Consider the following 22094-nt stretch of genomic DNA (forward strand, 5'->3'; position numbering starts at 1 on the left):
TGTTGTAATGTGATTTACTCAAAAATTGAAAGTTTTACTCAGGAAAGAGGGTAAAATAGGAGGCAAAATCAGGGGTGTTCTGCAGAAATCATGGACAGATGAAAGATAAGATTCAGTGACACAGGCAAAATCTGCAATAATTTAGAGCTACAGACTTCACAATGAAACAAAAATAGCTTTTATGCTCTTTTTTCACATAGAAGGAAAGCAGAATGTGTGGGGTTTGAAGACTAGCTTAAACAACAACATGTTCCTAAACTTAAAATTGAAAATTAAACAAACATACAGCTAAAACTGCTCCACTCTGAAAATCCTGCCTCTGTACACCTTTCATTCTTGGAAGAGATCTTCCTTAAAAGGAAAAGAAAAGTGAGAATCCAACTTAAATGACAGAAAGACAGTCCAGGTAAACGACCACTGAGGAAATGCATTTTGATAACAGATAGGCTACTTTAATTTTGTCAGTTTGCACATAATCTTTAAGCAGCGTTCAGTCTTGCCAATGTAATAAGCTGTGCAAGGGTCACAGTTTAGCATTTTAGATCACCCCTGTATAATCACAAGTTCAATGGTATGACCATTACTGAGCATTGGTGGTTCAGTGGTAGAATTCTTGCCTGCCACGTGGGAGGTCCAGGTTCGATATCTGCCCGATGGAGTATGGCATTTGAGTGGGTGGGTTTGACATAATGTTTAAGGTTTTCACCTTAAAGATGCAAGGTACAGGGATTGATTTTAACCGGAGGTTATTGGCTAGGCTTAAAATGGTCCTTGAGGGCAGTTGGCCTAATATTCACATATGTTGAATGTTTAAGCCGGGCGTGTGGTGTACGCCTTTAATCCTACCATCCTGGGAGGCAGAGGTTGTTGGATTTAATCAAATGGTGTATGAGAGACCACACTTCCTGGAAAAGGGGAGAAGAATTAATCCACCAAGGAAACCAAGACCATAACTGAATATATGTAATTGGGGTGTTTCAGCAATATATTGACACTGTGGACAGTGCCCACATTTATGTGTCTCCCAGACTTGGTCTTAAAATTAGCTAGGTTGTTTAATAACTCTTTTGATATTCTTAACCCGAGAAAACATAAATCTTAGCCCATCACCCACTATACTACCCGTATTATCAATGTATAAAAAAATCTTCCAAGTTTTATTTATAATGTCCATTATTTAGAAAATGTTTTGTGTGTATGTTAAAACCATATTTTTACTCATTATCTCTTTTCATGGATGCTCTTCGTTCATCTGATAAACCAACTCTTAATAAAGTAAGCATAGGTAATCCAGAAAATGAGCCAGGTCTAGTATCCCACCTGTGAACTAGAGGGTGACAGGACTAATGCAAAACAGAGTACAAAAGATTTGTTTTTCAGCTAAATAGATAGATGGACAAGTGTTAACAAGAACGCTCATCCATATACCAGCTTAACTGAATAAACCATGTGAAACTTCAACAAGGTGTCTTTATTCCTCCCACAGTTAAGGCATAAGAGATAGAGCATCTTCCAGATCTGTTAGCTAAAGTGATTTAATCTGGACTAATCCATTATACTCTGTAACTCCCAATAAAGGTTCATAGGTTCATAGGCTGGTACTAGGCTATTGGCCCTAGGGCCTATACAAGCCTAGCCATAACAATTCCCTGGCTATTTCTTCCCACACTATTTACTTCCCTGGACCCCTGTCTAGCAGGGTGACTGACATGATCCCCGGGGTGAATTTCCTTTCTCCCATCCAATTGTCAAGGTTCCTTTTGAAGAGGGCCAAGGAGGCGCTCTGCTTGACATGTATGGGCAGTCTATTCCAGAGTCTGGGGAGTCTCTGGGTTAGGAACCTATCCCTCCAGCATGTTTTGTTTATTGTGATAACAAGGTTTAGATCCCTGGAGCATGTGGCTCTAAGGGATTGGGATTTCTTTAAGTGTAGCATGTCCAACAGCTCTAGGTTTGACATGGCCTTGTATGTTAAGCAGAGATCACCTCTGAGTAGATGATATGCGACAGAGTATAGCTGGAGTTTTTTAAGGTGGTCAGCATAGGGCATCTGCTTTAGGCCTGTGATTCTTTTAGTGAGGTATTTCTGCGGCCTTTCCAGTTGTTGCAGATGTCTTGAGAGGTACATACCAAATGGGGCATTGTATTCTATTATGCGTCTAATGAGGGATAAGTACAGTGGGACAATGACCTCCTTTTTTCTGGATGAAAAGCCCTTAGTGATGAGGTGTGCCACATAGAAGGATTTCCTGACTGTTGTGGCGATGTGGTTATTGAAGGTGAGACCATTGTCCACCTGTGTCCCTAAGTCTCTTATCACACTTTCGGTGTTTAGTGTACTGCACTGAGCTTGAGCCCATGGCTCTGGTACCAAGCATCTGTTTCTGTAAGGCCCTTTTGTAGAGTATCCACATCATTTGGGGATTCAATAATGGCTCCCAGTTTCCAGTCATCTGCAAACTTTGTTAGCCAGAGTCCCTTAGTGTTGGCCTGTACTTCAGAGGATTAGATGCCAAACAAGAGTGGTCCCAGGACTGAACCCTGAGGTACTCCACTTGTCACTTGTATGGAGCTGGATTTGGTGTCAGCTACTTTTACAGTGTGGGTTCTGTCAGTAAGCCAGTTAGCAACCCATCAAGTGATGTAGCGATTAATGCCCAGCTTAGTAAGTTTATCTATTATTCCAGAGCGGGGGGTGGTATCAAAGGCCTTGGTGAGGTCCAAATAGGCTGTGTGGACTGCCTTACCCTCATCCACATCTCTGGAGACTGATTCGAAGAAGTCAATCAGGTTCAGGAGACAAGATCGGTCCTTCACGAACCCAAACTGGGTGGGGTCCAGTGTTTGAAGGTTGCCAATATCTTTGTTTATAAGTTCCATGATAATACGTTCCATGGCCTTGCAGATCAGGCTCGTCAGACTGATGGGGCGGTAGTACCCAGGATCCAAGGTGGATCCCCCCATGTGGAGTGGGATAACTATAGCTGTGCGCCACTCAGTAGGCACAAAGCCTGAGGTGAGGATATGATTAAACATGACACTTAGGTGAGATGCCAGTTCATTTTGTAGTTCATGTAGTACACAGCCCAGGATATCATCTGGTCCCATGGATGCTGTATTCTTAGTTTTGGAGAGTGCATTTTTTACCTGTGTGGCCGTTATTACCGGAATTTGGCAATCTTGCGGTATTGAGATGGGCCATTTAGGGGGTGAGGGGGGGTGAAGTTGGCACTGAATTGATCTGCCAGGATATTAGCAATATCCTTGGGATCAGTATATTTAATGCCATTCTGTTGTAGCTCAGAACAGATCTGAGTATTGCCATTTAGATCCTTGACATAGTTATATAATGCCTTGTGGTTGTCTTTGGAATCTTTGGCAATTTTATTTTCATAACTAGCTTTGGAGGATTTTACGAGGGATCTCAGCTTCTTACTGAGACTGGTAAGGGAATTTTTTGCATCGTGGGATTTTCCTCTTTTCTGCAACAGTTTCTTCCTTTTGTTGTAAAGTTTGTTTATGAAAGGGGACCACCAGATTGGCTTCCTTTTTTTGGAGGAGAGCATCTTGGTTCTATTTGGGATGGCACGATTCATGCATGAGTGGATGTGCTCGTACAGTGCCTTAGTGTAGGACTCAGCAGTTGAACTTTCAGTTCCCATCTGCATGGGTGTCATGAAGTTTGTCACTTCTGACTTGAGTAGCATGAAGTTAGCTTTGGAGAAATTTTTTATGTCAGTTTCCTTACTGGGGAGTGGGGGTGAGGTGGGATGTGGATGTTTAGGGTGATTCGCTTATGGTCTAATCTGACCAACGAGGGGGTGACCATAGGTGTGGAGCATCGATTTCCCATGTTGGTACTTACCAGGTCTAGGATATTGGAGTCCCTGGTGGGACTATGGATTAGCTGATCCAGGGCGTTGGAATTTATGAATTCCAAGAACCGTTGGGCAAAGGTGTTGGTACACGAGTAGTTTTCCCAGTTAATGGCAGGGTAGTTGAAATCACCCAGTATTAGGGTGTTTGACTGTATCTTAATATTTTCCATATACTTTTAATTTTACCTCATCAATCAAAGCAAGATAAACCAATTGATAATAATTATAAATTTATATCTAATATACATTCTAAATCAACTTATTTCAAATTAAATTAAATCAGAAAATAAGTACTGTTAAGGGACAACTGGTTCATCTTGCCAAAATGATATCAGACGATCCTATTTTCCTTACAGAATTATAATTTCTGAAAAAATCTTTCCTTAAAACAGAAATAACTTGAGTCAAAACTAAATGATCTGACTGAGGTAGTGTTAGACAGTGCTAAATATATTGTAGTAGTTTGGGGTATTTTTTTTCATTTCATTAGTTGGAATATCTTGTTTTTTGTAGACCATAGTTTTATGTACTTCATATATTTAGCCTGTTTTTCTTGTATTAAGTCATATTTAATAATAATATTGCCTGCTGTCCTTAATTGAGCATCTTCTTAAAAGTTATAAGAATATATAAAGCTTTTCTCTTTCCAATCCAACATTTTATTGAATCTAACTCCTTCAACAAATCATGAGGCTACACAAAAAGGATTACAACATAAACTTCCCTAATTTTAAATTGTGATGTTTTTAAATAAAATTTTTTTATGTATATTATTTATATATCTAAAGATTGACGGTTTGTTTTATACAGAAGATAATTTGTGATTAATATCCACATTTTTATTATTTGCTAGCATTATATTTTGCTCAGTTATCTTTGTGAATTTTATCATTGCATTAGCTTAAATGTTATTGTTTCCATTTCAAGTTATAATGTCAGTCATATATAAGTTTAACATTGAGGCCATGGTATGTGTTTTATTATCTGGCAAGCTTATTATTTTCCTGGCGCTGCTGTAATTTTTAAAAGCAGCTTATTGTTTATTTGGATGCCAAAGAAAACTGATAAATAATCTATTTATTTTTCTTACATGCCTTTCATCAGGCGATGATGAAGTTGTTTGAATTGTGGCTGGTATTCAGAAGACTTCCTGTGTTTACTTAAACTGCAGTGGCCAAAACTTACAGTTTATGTGATTGTGTAAAATACAGTTCAAAGATAAGATTAGCTGCAAAGAGGAAGACTTCATTGCTGACACATTTGCATGTCTTTGAATCTGGTGTAATTACAGCCAGTGCTAAGTAGCATTTTTCAGAGTTAATTACAAGTGGCAGCCCATGCATCTCATTGGCACAGGCACCCCCCTATTCAGTCTGTCACACACATGCAGACATTTACATACACACACCCACACACACACACACACACACACACACACACACACACACACACTCTCTCTCTCTCTCACTGTACATCACATTCCCCACTTAATTGCACTCATTGATACATTTATTCACCCATACATGCATGCACACACCAGCACTACTGATCTCTTAACTGACCTGTCCTGCTGAGGTTATCTAGGGAAACAGACACACACACACACACACACACACACACACACACGTCAATTTTTTCTTTTAACTTTTGGTTTTGATTTATTTCTTTTAGAATTATTGCCTTTAATAAAATCAGTGTTCTTTTCAGGCAATATGTTTCTAATGTTTGGTTTTAAAAAGGTGTCAAATTTATCTACGTGTGATTGCTTTTTTTTATTATTATTGATATCTTCAGAATATATCTTGAATACATCAAAAATATCTCCTACATCAGGAACTGTTATTTTTGTTTCCTGAATTTTATATATTATCAATGCAATTAAGTTTAGACCTATGTATACTTTTAGGTGTTAATGAATAAAATGAAAGTTTGAACTGTTTTCCAGTGTGGCCAATACCGCATGTTTTAAAAATTGTTGGTATTTTCTTCAGCACATTGACTATATTTTTCCTTCATGCAGCTGGCTATCAGCTGCCATAAGCTCCTTTCTTCATTCAGCCAGTCTACTGGACTAACTTTAGCATCTGGCAGGCTTACCTGACCCATGTCTGAGGCCATTGAGGAGGTTGAAGATGCTGTTGCAGCTTCATACTGCTGCTTTGGGATGTGTTTCACCTTCTGTCACCTTGGGACAGCCTTGCCAACTCTGCTATCACTGCCATTGTGAGATGCATGTGTGTTTATGCTTATGTGCAACCTCCCAACTAAGTGGCTCATGACTTATGCAGCATGGAGCTCGCCTGGCTTATAAGTTGATTATTGCAATGAGCCTAGGCTGCCCCAATGCAGCCAAGATGGGCAAGCTGACATTGGCCATTTACTCCCATCCTCCCCTGTGTATTTTTCAGTGCCCATGCCACTAATCAAACATGGGCCACCTCAGGTATGATACGGGGTTTATCTGTCTGTGCCACAGGGCCACTCAACATGTTGACTATATATTTTTTTTCTATGTTCAACTTTGCATATCTTAAATCTAGAAAAGGTACAATATTTTTATATTTTGTTTAATTCACTATCCCGTTCTTTCATTTCTTTTCTATGCCACATTAGTAATTTTACCATACATATAAGATATAGTGAATCCTAGAGCATTTTAGTATTTACCACATCATTGGTATTGAAAGAAATGCAATTTTCAGTTCTTTATTAACTCATTCTTTTAAATCTTTTATTTGAATTATATATAAGTTCTTTTTACTGTTTATTATAGCTGTTGTATAATGTACGTTTATTGTAAATGTCAAAGCATTATGATCTGATAGTTGACAAGACAAAATTTTGAAGGTATCAGATTTCGAGCAAATACATTTGAATTCAAATATTATATTATTTTGAAATCCAAAACCTTATGAATAGTGCAAGAAAATTAAGGAATCCTCTTCTTTAAAAATATTCAGGTCTTTCAGGTTGAAGAAGTCTCTGCATTTTTAAAGTCTTTGGCTCCTAGGCTCTCTATTGATACTTACATTTGAATTTCTCAAGAATGCAGATAAAGTTATCTTCTAATACCAATTTATTTTTCATATTTTATAATATATTTAATAAGTATGATTAGTATAAGAAGTCTTACTTCTGTGTGTATGGTTACTATATTACCTATTTTGACATTGTAAATGTATTTTAATTGTATTCTGCCTGACATTGTTGATATTATATAACTTAAAAGATTTTGATTGTACTGCATGTACTATAGTTTTTCTCTCCAGGCCTCAAATGAAAAGAAACCTTTGTCCTCAGATGGACTTCCTGGTCAACTAATGTAAAATAAGTAAGCAATAATGCCCGACAGGGTGTGTGTGCCCTGATTCCAAAAGACTTGCGCACAGTGTAAGTGACTTACTTTGGTGTAAAGCCTATCTATAAACAGGCTTACAAAGGGGATCAGATTTCAAAACACTGAGAGTAAGTCTTTTGGAATCAGGCCAATTATATTTGGATAATTTATTTTAAGGTATTTGAAAAATGGACTTCTTTTCTGTCTATTATTCAATCCCTTTATAGTTATTGACAGATGTTAAGTATTGTTATTGCTTTGTATAGTCCTTTGCAAATGGCTAATTATATCATATAGTATGCTAGCATTTCTTCTTTTAAGATTATTCATTGTAATGGAATGTACTTTTAATATATTTAATTTTGTATGACACATTGTAGAAGAAATAAAATATTAACAGAAACATCCTAACCTTGGTGGAATCACTATATTCTAATCAGCAGCATAGTAATTAAGCTGTCCGTGCATTCTAGCTTAAACTGTCTTATTCTACATGGTGTGTGTGTGTCTGTCTGTCTATATATATATATACATATATATATATATATATATATATATATATATATATATTTGTTGTCGCCTCACATCAAGAGATTCTCCCTTTCGATTCTCGGCTGGAGCGCCTTCTGTGTGGAGCCTGCATGTCCTCCCTGCGGTCGAGTGGCATCGAAAGACATGCGTGAATGGGCATGCCTTCATTGAAGGTTGGGTGTTAGGCTGGCACCTCGGCACCATAAAAATCGACTGCCAATCATTAGTGGATTGGAGTTCCACTGTGTTGACCCCTAACCGGGAAAAGCCAAAAGAAAAACAACAAATATGCTGGGGCCATTCTACTGCTGTGCACTTTTCCTGCTAAGAAATGGTGGTTCCTACTAGTGATCATATGCTGAGCTATGGACTGTGGTGGGATTTCAGCCTGTGATTTTCAAATGAACAGCAGGACAGCAGTCTCCATAGCAATGTGTATCATAGACACTGATATGGAAAGAGTAAAACAGAGCAAAATTGAGTCAGCAACAAAGATCATTTTCTGAATTAGGAAATTCGGGTTATGCATCTGATAATTTGAATGAGCTCAACAGATTGCCTATAGATGTATTTTACATTGATATCGTTGTTTTGTTCTTTTTCTAATGACAGGTCTATCTGAAAGTTCAACTGAATCTGAAGATCCCCCAAGAAAATCAATACTTCACCCAGATCCAGGTCTTTATGGCATGTTGCAAGAATTTCTAATGGAAAATGAAAGTCTCAGGTAAGGTATGCACCACAGTATGGCCACATCCTTGACATCGTTGGAACAAAATAAGAAAATGCCCATAAAGAGTACACTGCTAGGTACTGATATTAACTACCAGAAATACTTTATTATTACTTCTCATATCTGATTTTTTTTTCATTTTGAGCCCTTACAAACCTACCCAATATAACTCAATTTTACCCAATATATGGCTCCTAGGGGCAAGAGGATGACATGGATTTATGCCTATGCCTTGAGTATTTTATAGTTTGCCCCTATCCATAAGGGACATAGGTTTGGCTCCAAGTGTGAAATTGCGATGCCTCATCCATTGATCCAAATTGCATTTAAAGAGGGCCAGGGAAGGGCTGTGCTTAATGTGAATAGGAAGCCTGTTCCAAAGAAGGGACAATCTCTGAGACACGCATCTGTCTCTCTAGCATGTTTTGTTTGAGTCGCTAACTAAGTTTAATCCATAGATTGGGTGACCCTTATGCTCTTTGACTTATGGATGTGTAGCAGTTCCACTTGACGCTGGATTTGTGAGTGCCTTGTAGGTCAGGCATAGGTCACCCCTTAATAGTTGGTAGGAGACAGAATAAAGAAATAGGGCTTTTATTCTAGCCACACAGAACATGTTTACATCCTGTATTTTCTTTGTGAGGAGCCTTTGAGGTCACTCGAGCTGCTGAAAGTGCCTAGTCAAGTACATGCCAAATGGCACACTGTACTTGATTATTGTTTTAATGAGGGCTGAGTACAGTGGGACTCTTAATTTCCTTGGATCTGGATGCCATACCTTTAGTTGTAAGTTGTGCCACATAGAAGGACTTCCTCACCACTGTGGACATATGGTGGTCAAAGTTCAGGCTACTATCTATCGGTGTACCTAGATCTCTCACCTCTGGGTCTACTCTTAGGGGTGTGCTATTCATATTGTAATTTGCAGGGGTATTTTACTTACCAAGGGATATGATAATGCATTTGTTTGCATTTAGTTTTAGGCCATGGTTCTGGCACCATTCCTTTGTCTGATCTTGACTCTCCTGAAGAATATCTACATTACCGGCGAGATTCAATGATCACCCCAGCTTACAGTTTTTGGCAGTCCTTGTCATCCAGAAGCCTTCGGCATTAGCCTTGACTTCAGGGAAGTATATTCTGAACAGGAGTGGTTCCCATATGATGCGGAAACTGAATACTTTCAACTGGCAGGACTAAACTACTAAAAATGCCACCAATGAAGGCAAATTTGCTGAAGTGATGTATCAGCCTCACATACTTTGCTTTCTTTCTAGAGTGATTGTCCTACACCCAGCACATCTTCAGCATGGTGTGAAAACATCATGTAAAAGGAGGTTTCTCCTACAGGTTCAAACGCTATTTTATACCAGACGTGAGACTTTACATAACCATATCTACAGTATTACCTTTGCTACTTTATGAAGGATTAGCAACTTCTTACAAGACAAATCTACCAAAATAAAGCAATATTATCATAGACCTAATCAGGTTTGCAGGAGATGTTCCTGGTACCTTTTTATCATTGCTTTGTCCTTACTGCCCTGGAATGGCATTATGTTACTCAAACTGCAGTATCAACAACTCTCTGGTGAATGCAGGCTACTTCAGGGTACTTAATACCAAAAGGTAGCTGGTGTAGGCTAATTGGAGGGATACATGCCCACAAGAAACTTTCACTCCACAAAGGAATTGTTGCTTACACTGTACATTTACACACACACACACACACACACACACACACACACACACACACACACACACACACACACACACACACACACACACACACACACACACAGTGTTTGGAGTTGCAATGGCTGTGTCTTGATAATGTGGAATGTACTTCCTTGTAATAGACAAAACATAATGCATTGTCTTAGTTCAAAATTAACCAAGAAAAGTGCACCTAATTTGTAAGTAGTTACAGTTTTGTTTTGGGGTCACAAGAGCTATCCACAAACTGCTCCTGAATGTCTACCACTCCTGAGTGACTTATGTCTTAATAAATTATTCCTGCTACACACTTCTCATCCCCCATGCTCCCTTTCCTTTCCACCCCTGCTGGCTTCCTTTACTTATAGAATGCACTTTTTTTCCCTTGCCTTCCTCCTACTTTCTGCTTCTTTCCTTAATTATATCTTATCCTGCCTCCCCATCACTTATCTTTGCAGTTGCCTACACCCGCACCATCACTGCGTGCACCATCTTGACAATTCCCCTTTGTCTTTCATGACCACACTCCAGTTCCCCCTTTTCTCTCTTAAATGCTTCCTGGGCATCTCACCCAGGTCTGCTCCTAGCTGATTGTTATTTTCTGACAGAAACGCCATGGCTGTGCCTGTACTTCACAAAAACTGAGCACATGGATAGCAACGCTCAACATTTATTAAATGCCCAGCACCACAGCCAAATCCAAAATGTGAATGAAAATTCATTTAAGTGTTAATTTATAAAAAAATCTGTTGTTTGTAATCTGTATTACAGTGAAGCTTTATTTACATTGTTTTTTAGTTTTTACTTTCATATTTCAGACTGAAAAGACCATTTTTAAAGGCAGCTGATTATTCTGTGGAAAACCAGAAAGATATGTATTTTGTTTTAATTTCCATATGAAGAATTTTGCTTTAACTGACTCTGTCTGTCTTTCATTTGTTCTAACATGAGAGGCAGGAGAACAACCAGGTGCTGAACAGCAGAGACAGTATCAGACAGGAGATGCAGAGCATTCTGTGGGAAAACAGTCGACTGTTTCGAAAGTTAGGAGAACTGGAAAGGTAAATACAGAAATCATTTAGTTAAGTAATTGTTTATTTTACATCAAACTTGATTCTGTTGTTTTTCCTTCCCCTTGTCTCAGTTGGTTATATCACAGTGCTTCTAAATTATCTCACACTAAGAGAGGTTTTCTAAATTTCACCTCTTCAGAACTCCTCTGTTATCTTTCTAAGCTGCCCCTAGTTGTAAAGGGTGTCTCTCCTTTTACCTCTTAGAACATCAATATTCATTTTTCTTTGTTGCCAGGGGATACTCCTTCATGTCAATCCTCAGAACTGCTCTGTTCAGTATTGAAGAAGTGCCGCATAGTATATCATGAGGTGAGTAAATTGTGCAAAATTCATATCTGTAGGTCACATTGGTTAGCTAAATATTACCCTGGCATGAATCTACTTACACCTTCTGCTGGAATGGTCAAAACTAATGAGCTCCCCCAGTTTGGATCTGATTCTTGTCATAAGGAATTTTAAATAAATACTCATTATCAGATACTGCAGGAGACAACAGCTGTGAATCAAACTCATTAGTCATGCTTGAAAATCAGATCACATAGCAAGACCCATCATGGTGTCCTGAAGGAGAGATGGAATTAGCAAAAAAGGGAGAATAATATTGCTGGAACTGAATTCATCCTCAAGCCACAGTGAGCACTTTCACATTGTGAACATTTTTTTTTTTTTGCTGTTTTTTCAAAATCTCACCAAGATGATATTAAGATATTTTAAATGTCATGGGAAAAGGTTAAAAAATAAATAAAAAAATAAGACAGTGTACAGATCCCAGGACAAAAAGTACCCTCTTCTGCCATAGACACTGGTGGCAGAACTAGAAAAAAAGATGGGATCCTCAGAACACAGAAATATTCCTACCTCAAGATTAGGCCATGCTTTGAGTGGCCTTCCTGTAGTAGAATGAAGCAGCACACCAAAAAAAAAAGAAAAAGAAAATCCTGATAGACCAAGCAAGAAGCACAAGAGACAATAAAGTGGACTGTTGAGGATAAGAAAGAGGTTATGTACTGTTTCTCTGGGTAACAAACCCAGATCCACACAGAGATATATAGAAAGCCCAATGAAAAAAAAGAAATCAATTAATGAAAAATACTTACAACAGAAAAAAACTGTTTAAAGCTATAGAAATTAATTTAAGATCTTTAATACATCAGATCAGACCAAAAAAATGCCTAGATAAAAAAAAACATTGGGCCATCTGTAAAAAGATGCAACACAGGAAGAAGAACAAAAAACAAATGCTATCAAAAATCATAAGAAAGCATCACTGACTTGGGAAAGAAAAAGAGATCTGGTGTAGTACCATGTTTATACTGGGGGGGAGCTATACTAACCAATATAACCACTGTAGCTGCAACTATATTTGAAGATAAACACAGGAAAAGACCTCTGGATATGTTAAATTTTACTAAGGAAAGAATAATAACACAAAAGTAGAATATAATGAAAAGCAAATTGATAATGATGCAGAAAAGAAACAATAGAAAGTTAAATGACTGATCAACTATGAAGTGAAGGATTTAGTGTGGAGACTCTGATCATGGCAGTATCACAACATAATGAGTCAAGAGGGCAGTGCAACAGATAGAGTGGGACGCTGTTGAAAATGATATAGGGTGACACTGGAACCTTCTGCAGGGACTTGAAAATCCAGTTAGAATTGTGATGCGAAGGAAAGAGCAGCAAACAAAGAGCAAAGATGCTGCTCTCAGTTAAAGAGACAATGATCCGAGGGAAGATATGCTTGATTTAATAGAGATGGACAGACAAATTAAGATAGATGAAAGTAAGAGATTGCAGAAAGTGAATAAACAGATGAAAAAAGATTACAGAAAGTGAAGAATACTCAAGGTGTTATTAGACTTATAAAACAGATGAACGCAGTAATTGGGGCAATTAGAAAGATTCATGTGATGTAACAGAAATACATAGCACACACTACTGTACAGTTAAACTGATAAGAGATAAAGTACTACGACAAAAACATCGAGTAACAAAGTAAAGGAATGAGTAGAATGCCATCACAGAAGCACTGACTAGAGAAAACTGTAAAGGAACTGATGCAAGAAGTATCACTATTAAAACAGATCAGGCTCTATCTTACAGTAACAAACTAAAATAATCAGACAACAAAATAGAAATAATAAAGACAAATATGGAGGAAAAGTGCTCAGCAAGCAACTCATTGATGACTCAGAAAAGGTTTTATAGAGAACTGGGAAAGAAAGCAAAAGCAATAGTAGCATCACCTAAATGAAGACCATGATGAACTTAGCAAAGATATTAAAATGGATGCAAGAGTGAACAGTAGCAGTAAGAAGAGGTCAACTATAGAAGATACGAAATGGAAGGAAGGATCAGTCAGAGAAACCAAGATACAACTTAGGCTCCTAACTGGAAATCCCCAGGACTAGATGTGGCCTTCAACTTCTGGATAAAAGAATTAACATCTTTGTACAATGATATAGCCCGGAGTTAACAAAAACAGTTTTATGCATATTCTGAATGGTCCCTAACTTATTTAACAACAGGAAAAAACATAATCCTCCTTAGGAAAGAATTTGCAGACCATCCTAAGAACTGTAGACCAATAGCTTGCCTTCCAACAGTATATAAATTAATTATATATGTATATATATATATATATACATATACTGAAGCTGGTGCAGACGCAGTTGTAGTCACTTTAAAAATATTAATAATGTCAGTAGAACAGAAAGACAATAAAAGAAAATCATATGAACGAAGGATCATCTTTATTAAACAATGCTATAACAGAGACCCATAAAAAGAGGACAGAGCCTAAGTATAGCATTGGTAGATTACAAAAAAGTATGTGGCAGTATCCCACAAAAAGGATTATGGAGTGCTTACAGATGTACAAAGATATACCATACACATTTAAATTACATAGCTATTACTATGAGACAGTGGCAAATCAAGTTATAACTAACTGACTCATGACAAAGGGCAAATTATTATCCTAGGGATTAAAAAACAAAGGGTAATATTCTAGGGTGATTCTTTGTCACCACTGCTTTTTTGCTTTGCACTTATTTCATTAAATTATTGGCATAATAGACTAGGCTATGGTTACAGCTTAAGTTCTAGAAACCTTCTTTGCCAAATGACATCTCCTATGGATGATTCAAAACTGTACAGCTCATCAGACAACTGAAAGCACAAAGATAACTGATTAAAATGTTTTCAGATGATATAAGAATGACATCTGACCTTGATAAATGCAGAAAAGCAGCGTTTAGAGCAGGAAGAATAAAGCATCAAGAGAGTATCAACCTGATGGAGGAATGTGATATAAGAGAATTTGAAGAAGATGGTGTTTGTAAATATATGGGAATAGCTGAAGGGTCAGCAATACAGTATTAGCAAGGAATGTTTTAGAAGAAAAAAGCAAATCGAGACAATTGCATTGACATCTAGGAATAACGCTGAAATTACAAATTGTCTTTCTCTTCCTTTTCTAACTTACACCTTTGTGTGGAATTGACTGGCTACAAAAAGTGCATTGGATCGTGTACACAAGAAAACAAAAAGTCAGTCATGCTTATTAAATGGTTTAAAAATCAGTGCATGGCTAGATTATATATTCCTGTACCATCCCTCTGTAGACTTATTTCACTCTTTATGTAGTCTAATAAAATGTTTCCAAAAACAAAATGTCTGTTCTATCTCTAGGACTTTTATTGCATTAGAAACATCCTATCTCCATGTAAGCAGCAATTCTGAGCACCTGAAACACAGAGGTAGATTGTAATTTATACACAGATTCACTGTATCTGTGGAATCTGCATGTTCTCCCAGCGGTTGGATAGCGTTCGAAAGACATGCGTGCGTAAATGGGCATGCCTTCATTGAAGGTTGGGCATCGAGCTGGCACCTCGGCTTTTCGTAAAAATCTACTGCCAATCATTAGCAGACCGGAGTCCTGCTGTGGCGACCCCTTACCAGGAAAAAGCCAAAAGACGAACAACAACAACAACAACTGTATCTTAAAGGGAAAAGTATTTACAAACACAATTTGACACAGTATCATTGCATTTCTTGTTGTCTGTGTGCTTTTTGTCCCCGTGCCTGTCTACTATTATGTCTTAACCTGATCAGACACATCCATTTACTCCCTTACCCAGGGCTTTCACCAGGGCTCAGGGTGAGAGCTATCCATTGGGCTGTAACATTCAGACAGCCTTGAGGGTGCTTTTTGCCCTTACTGGAATCCCAGCAATGAGATCATTTGTAGTGGCCTAAACCCATCCCAAGTTATCAACACCAGCTTCAGAGGTTCATAATGCCTTCACAAATTCATGCAAGCTCTTTCACACCTCATATGAAGAATATCACCATTCAGTGGATTGGTGAGCCTAACAGCTGCCCCCAACCTGTTTATTTGCAACCCTTCCCCTCCACCAAGAGGATCTCAGCATTATGCATACAACTTCATCTTGACATCCCCTCAGAGATGATCATGCTAGTCTTCCTCTGCCAGCAGCATCAAACACCACAACATAGATTGCCTGCAACTTAATCAGAGCTTTATCCCTCTGTTGACATATATAGAGCAGTATAACCATAGAGTAATTGCTTGCATTACCTTATAATTGTCTGAAGGATAATTAACACTAATTAACCTGGATTACCTGCAAATTAATCAGAGCTTTATCCGTCATTTCCACCAAGTGTTGGCTTATCATTCCATTTGTTGACATGTAGTGCAACATAACCCTAGAGTAATTGCTTGCATTACCCTATAACTGTCTGAAGGCTAATTAACACTAATTAACCTGGATTACCTGCAAATTAATCAGAGCTTTATCCCTCAGTTCCGCCAAGTGCTGCCTTATCATTCCATTTGTTGACATATATAGTACAGTATAACCATAGAGTAATTGCTTGCATTACCCTATAACTGTCTGAAGGCTAATTAACACTAATTAACCTGGATTACCTGCAAATTAATCAGAGCTTTATCCCTCAGTTCCACCAAGTGCTGCCTTATCATTCCATTTGTTGACATATATAGTACAGTATAACCATAGAGTAATTGCTTGCATTACCCTATAACTGTTTGAAGGCTAATTAACACTAATTAACCAGGATTACCTGCAACTTAATCAGAGCTTTATCCCTCAGTTCCACCAAGTGCTGGTTTATCATTCCATTTTGTGACATATATAGTGCAGTATAACCATAGAGTATTTGCTTGCATTACCCTATAACTGTCTGAAGGCTAATTAACACTAATTAACCTGGATTACCTGCAACTTAATCAGAGCTTTTTCCCTCAGTTTCACCAAGTGCTGGTTTATCATTCCATTTGTTGACATATATAGTGCAGCATAACCACAGAGTAATTGCTTGCATTACTCTATAACTGTCTGAAGCCTAAATTCCCAGATGCTCTCCATATGGTGTACCAAGATCTGTATGGAGGTTACTGCACTGACAGACATGCAGTTTGCTAACAGAATGAAATGTCTACCAGAAAATGCATGTTGCAGTGTAATCTGAAGTGAGTGGCATTCAGAGCTCCTCATGAGACTTTCAAGGTCTCAGAGCAACAGTAGATTATTGCTCAGGGACTGAGGAGCATAGCAGAGGCAGGGTACACAAGTGGCTGACACTGCAGGTATTCATTGAAGGGAAAGGGCCAACAACTGAGATTTTCTTCACTGCATGTCCCTTTACTAAACCATATATTCTTCTAGCTTGCCCGATCACCTTTCCAATATTTCCTACAAACCTGTAAGCATGCTGTCTCCTTTGCAACATGCTTTTTTCTCTTTGAGTAATATATGTTATGATAATGCAACATATACAACACATTTTCATGCCAGAAATCCTACACAGACTACCAAACCTCCCATTTACCTGTCCCACATGTCCTACAACAGCCATTTAATAGTGCTTATTGAACAAGATACTTAATAATATGCTACAAACCTTGGATATTCAGCAGAATGTCGGGGACAAAGGAGAAGATGAGTAATTATACTAATTGCTAGAGGAGCACCAATAGTGATAGAAGAGGGGAAAAGGTAATAATGGTATATTTGTGATAGTAAAGGGCTATTGGCAAGGGAGGAGGATTATGCCTGCGTAAATTTAATTTTCACCAAAAACTGCTATTATGGAGCTTAAGAAAATTTTGGGAGAAATACAGTAAACTCTCAGTTAACCGGAACTCAATCAACCAGAAAAAAATCAAATTAATACAGTGTAATTTTCATGTGTTGCACTTTCTGGCCTCCCACCCCACCCTGCAGAAACATACTTTATGTTTTTAGAGTTGTTAAAAGTAAGGTAGGAATAAATTCCCTCTCTCCCCAAACTAAGAACACGTCAAACCAAACAATAGTATAGGGTACAATATTAGTCAGGCCTATTAATAGTAATTCTCAAGCAACCAGAAACTATAGTTATCCAGCATCTACAAATCCACATGGGTGCCGGTTAACTGAGAGTTTACTGTAATTAACCTTCACCTGAGAATATTAGCTATAGGTGGGGACTGGAACTTGATTTTCAATAGTGAGGATGTATATGGGGGACCTAGAAGAGAAAATATAACAAAAAAGGATAGACTTCTGAAGAAATGTATCAAAATATTTGGTATGGAAGACATGAATTCAGTAGAAGGAACTCAGAAACAATTTGCATATTATTCCCCAAGGTATAATAACTGGGCTAGACTAAACAGAAATTATATTTGGCGCAAACATGTACATTTAATTGAAAGCTTCATCATATATCCATTAACTATTTCAGATCATGCACTAATAACATCTAAGATAAAAATGCAGGGTAATGAAGTGAAAATAAGACAGAAGCGCTTTCCCACCTACCTGATAAAAAGAGAGGAATTTAAGAAATTGGTATTAGAAATTCCAAGAGCTGTTAGGGGAGTTAGAAATTCCTTCAGAAGTTGTAGATAGTGAATGGGAAAAATGAAAATGGAGTTTAAAATAGGGTAGAAATAAAAAAGAAATAGATATAGTTAAGAAGAATACAGAATAAGGGGACTCTCACAGAACAAGAAGAGATGCAACTGCAGAGTGCTAAACAGAAAAATAAGGGGGTATCTAAATAATATGAGTTGAAAAAGATTGTTGCTAAGCAACTATTTTTTGAAATAACTCCAGAGCACAAAAACTTTTAACACAATGACTTAAGCAACAGAATGTGGAAGGGGGTGTTGCCAAACTGAGGGTGCCTTTAATAAGAAAAATAACCAGAGATCTTGTAGAGGTATTAGAGATATTTTTAGAAGTTTTATGAAAATTTGTATAAAGCAGTGAGTTGCTTAAGCTGATAGAGCTGCTTTCTGTTTTACCTATTCTATTTTATTTTCCGTTTTGAGAAATCTGCTTGGCTTGGCGTTTTTGTTCTATGTGGCAGACAGATGCTTAAATTACCAGGCCACAGATTTCACCTGCCTTTTTCATTGGTTAATTTGTTTCTTGAGTGATACTTAAATACATGGACTATATCTATAGCCTTATCTTTTCTGATAAGACTCAAGGCCTGTAAAAACTTGCACTGTTGTTGACTCCCTGCTGGTTATTTTTCTCACCCCCCTCCTGTTCCTGGATCTTCTTTTTAAACTTGGTGATTTTTAATTGCCCACCTTTACTGTAAATTGAGCTTTATAAGCTACTCCCTTTCTGTGCAACTGTTGATTGATATATTGAATTATTTATTTGCTTTTCCTGGTAATTATTTTGAAAAAGAGTGCATTTTGCTTCTTATTGTCTGTTCTACTGATTTAATTGCTCTGAATTCATTATCTAGCTAGCTGTTGGATGCAGTAGTGGATTTTTACACTATAGCAAGCTCTTTTCTGTGTTTTTACATCAAGAGGACCTAGAGGTGTGGTTGTTATTGATGTATAGTGAGACAACTCCACCTTTAGTCCTTGTCTGTACAGCTACTGGTCTAAAAGTGTGTAAGGCAATGAAACCTTGCACTGCTGGAGTAGTCTCTGTAGCTTTAAACTGTGTCTCAGCAATTGCACAGATGTCTATATTCTCTAGGGTGAGGAGGACTTGGAGGAAGTTGATTTTGCTATATCAGTAGCTTTTTCAGTTTGGCATTGCCTAAAATAGGCTCTATGAGGAAGGATAAAGCTTTAGCCAGTATTTGGAAGCCAGAAAGGACATGTGCAGACCATCCCTGGCAAAGCAACATGGTTTGTTACTCATGTCTTCCCATGCTGACAAATATCGGAGCGCCATAGAATAATGCCAGAAACCAAACCAGTTGTTAAAATCAATAATATTTTGTTGGTTTTCTGGCATCATTCTTGGTGAAGGTAATATGCTACTCCATGCCAGGCTCATATTAGCCAGAGACATCTCTTGATATAGTCTAGGGAGGTTAAATCAAATAAATCCAATTCAGAGGTCAAGATAGTCTCCCGGGCAAAGGACAACCCTAAGGCCTTCTTCAACTATGTCAGAAACCTCAAAGACAGAACACAGTAGTGTGATGAACTGGTGGTTAAAGGTGCCACAATCACTCAACCAAGTGATATAGCGAATCTGCTGGTTGTCAAATTCAGTTCTAACTTTACCCCCCCCCCCGATCCCCAGCTACCTTCAAAGAAATACCTTCAAACATAACCCATCCAACTATAAATAGAGAGCATGTCCTTGCTGTGCTTGCTAAGGCCAGAGCACAGCCTCAGTTGGCCCCAGTAATATTTCAGGATGTCTCTTGAATAGTCTAAAGCATGACCTACCAGTGTCACTAGAGTAATTATTTAACTATAATCTTAAAACAGACTTTGTGGCTTGAGAATGGACAGCTGCAACAGTCATCTCTCTTCATAACGGTGAACCACCAACATATCCTGGAAACTACAGACCATTAGTATGACTCGTCCCATATGCAAAACCATGGAAAGAATTATCATGGCGATGATCAACAAAGACATAGACCTTCAGACACTGGATCCATCCCAGTTTGGCTTTGTCATAGGAAGGTCATTTCTACTGAACCTGGTGGACTTTTTGAGAAGGTCACCAAGACAATGAATGAGGGTAAAACAGTGCATGCTGCCTATCTTGACCTGGCTAAGGCATTTGAAAGTATACCCCACTCTAGCATTGTTAACAAACCTATGGAATTAGGCATAAACTCCTGTATAACACACTAGATAGATCAGCTAGCTCACAGATAGGATGCAGGAAGTTAGGATTGGTGAGACCACCTCCTCAAAGAGGCCAGTCACCAGTGGAGTCCCTCAAGGCTTTGTGCATTTACTTCTCAGAAGTCAAGGCTAAGGTCAAAGACCTCTGGATGACCAAGTTTGGAGATGATTGCAAACTGGGAGCAGTCATAGAATCCACCCAGGACACTAACATCTTACAATAGGGTCTAAAACAGACAAATGACTGATGCCAATGCCATAGATTAAAACTTGAAGTAAAGAAATGCATTATAGCACTTTTAGGGAAGTTGGCCACCTCACAAAACTATGTCATCAATAAAAAAACCCTAAGGGTTGACCCACTAGTCAGGGATCTGGGAACACGTGTAGACAGTAATCTGATCTTCGACCAACATATATCCAAGGTAGTAAGGAAGTCTTTCTATGTTTCTCAACTTATAAGTAAGTATATGGCATCTAGGTCCAAAAAATTCATTGTACCACTATACTTGGCCCTCATCAGACCTATCATTGAGTATAATGACCCCTTCGGTATGTAACTGACCAGACAGATGCAACATGTTTATTATATAAGTTCATAGGAGGTTACTAGGCTAGCAGCCCTAGAGTCCTTACAGGCCTAGCGATGTTAATCCTGAGTTGCCTCAATTGTCCTTGGTTAGAGGGACATAATGCGTGGAGCAAGTCTATGATAAACACTAACTACCCCTGTCCATGAGGGACATGGGTACCACCCCTGGGGTGAATTTGTGGTGTCCCATCCATTTGTCCAGGTTGTACTTGGTTAGGGTCAGTGAGGAGCTCTGCTTCCCATGAACTGGAAGTTTATACCAGATTAGCAGCAATCTTTGGGAGATATATCTGTCTCATGAAAAAGAAAAAGTATTCTGACACCATGGCACTCGAGTAACACTTTATTTCACCTCTAGGGCTTCTTCAGGCAAAACAATCTACACAGTGAGTCAATGCACCTAAATACATGACCAATAAATGAAATAAATCATGTGACCAATAATTACGACTTCAAAACCATGTGATTGCTAAAATAAAATCATCTGTCAAATGCTATTAAAATTCAAAAATCATATTCGGTGTTTTGTCTGTAGATATATAGTAAATACATTCTAAAAAATGAATATATTTACCAGGTCATTTAAAATAATTGTCCATTTAAAACAAATTTTATTTAATTCTGTTGCATCTTTCTTTAAGCACTGGTTTTATAGTAAAGTTTTCATTCAAGCCAGGAGGTGACTGTGCCTTAAATCTAAGGATCCATTTATTTTCTACTAGTCTTTTGGCTTTTTCCCCGTTAGGGGATGCCACAACAGAACTCCGGTCTGCTCATGATTGACAGTGGATTTTTATGGTGCTGAGTTGCCAGCCCAATGCCCAACCTTCAACAAAGGCACACCCATTCACGCTTGCACCTACCTGCATGTCATTAGCATCAGTTGACTGCGGGGAGGACATGCAGACTCCACACAGAAGGCGCTCCAGCCAAGAATCGAACAGGAGAACCTCTTGCTGTGAGGTGACAATGCTAACCGCTGCACCACTGCAGTTGATATCCATTTATTTTCTACTAGCTCTGTATAATTTTTAAGGTCACCACCTCTGATGCTTTCTGCAATGGTTT

General features: G+C 38.2%; 1 protein-coding gene across 8 annotated transcripts in view; it reads left to right on the plus strand.

The window, feature by feature from the left end:
• The window catches only part of KIF12 (kinesin family member 12), a 521732-nt gene that overhangs the window by 357474 nt on the left and 142164 nt on the right, over positions 1-22094 (plus strand). For all 8 annotated transcript variants that reach the window (XM_044054389.1, XM_044054390.1, XM_044054391.1 and 5 more), the window contains 2 exons: positions 8359-8473; positions 11149-11256. In XM_044054389.1, the coding sequence (XP_043910324.1) occupies positions 8359-8473; positions 11149-11256 (223 nt within the window). The remainder of the gene's footprint in view (positions 1-8358; positions 8474-11148; positions 11257-22094) is intronic.

The sequence above is a fragment of the Protopterus annectens genome, chromosome 13.part0, assembly GCF_019279795.1.
Source record: "Protopterus annectens isolate FY-2018-M chromosome 13.part0, PAN1.0, whole genome shotgun sequence".
Classification (NCBI taxonomy): Eukaryota; Metazoa; Chordata; order Ceratodontiformes; family Protopteridae; genus Protopterus; species Protopterus annectens.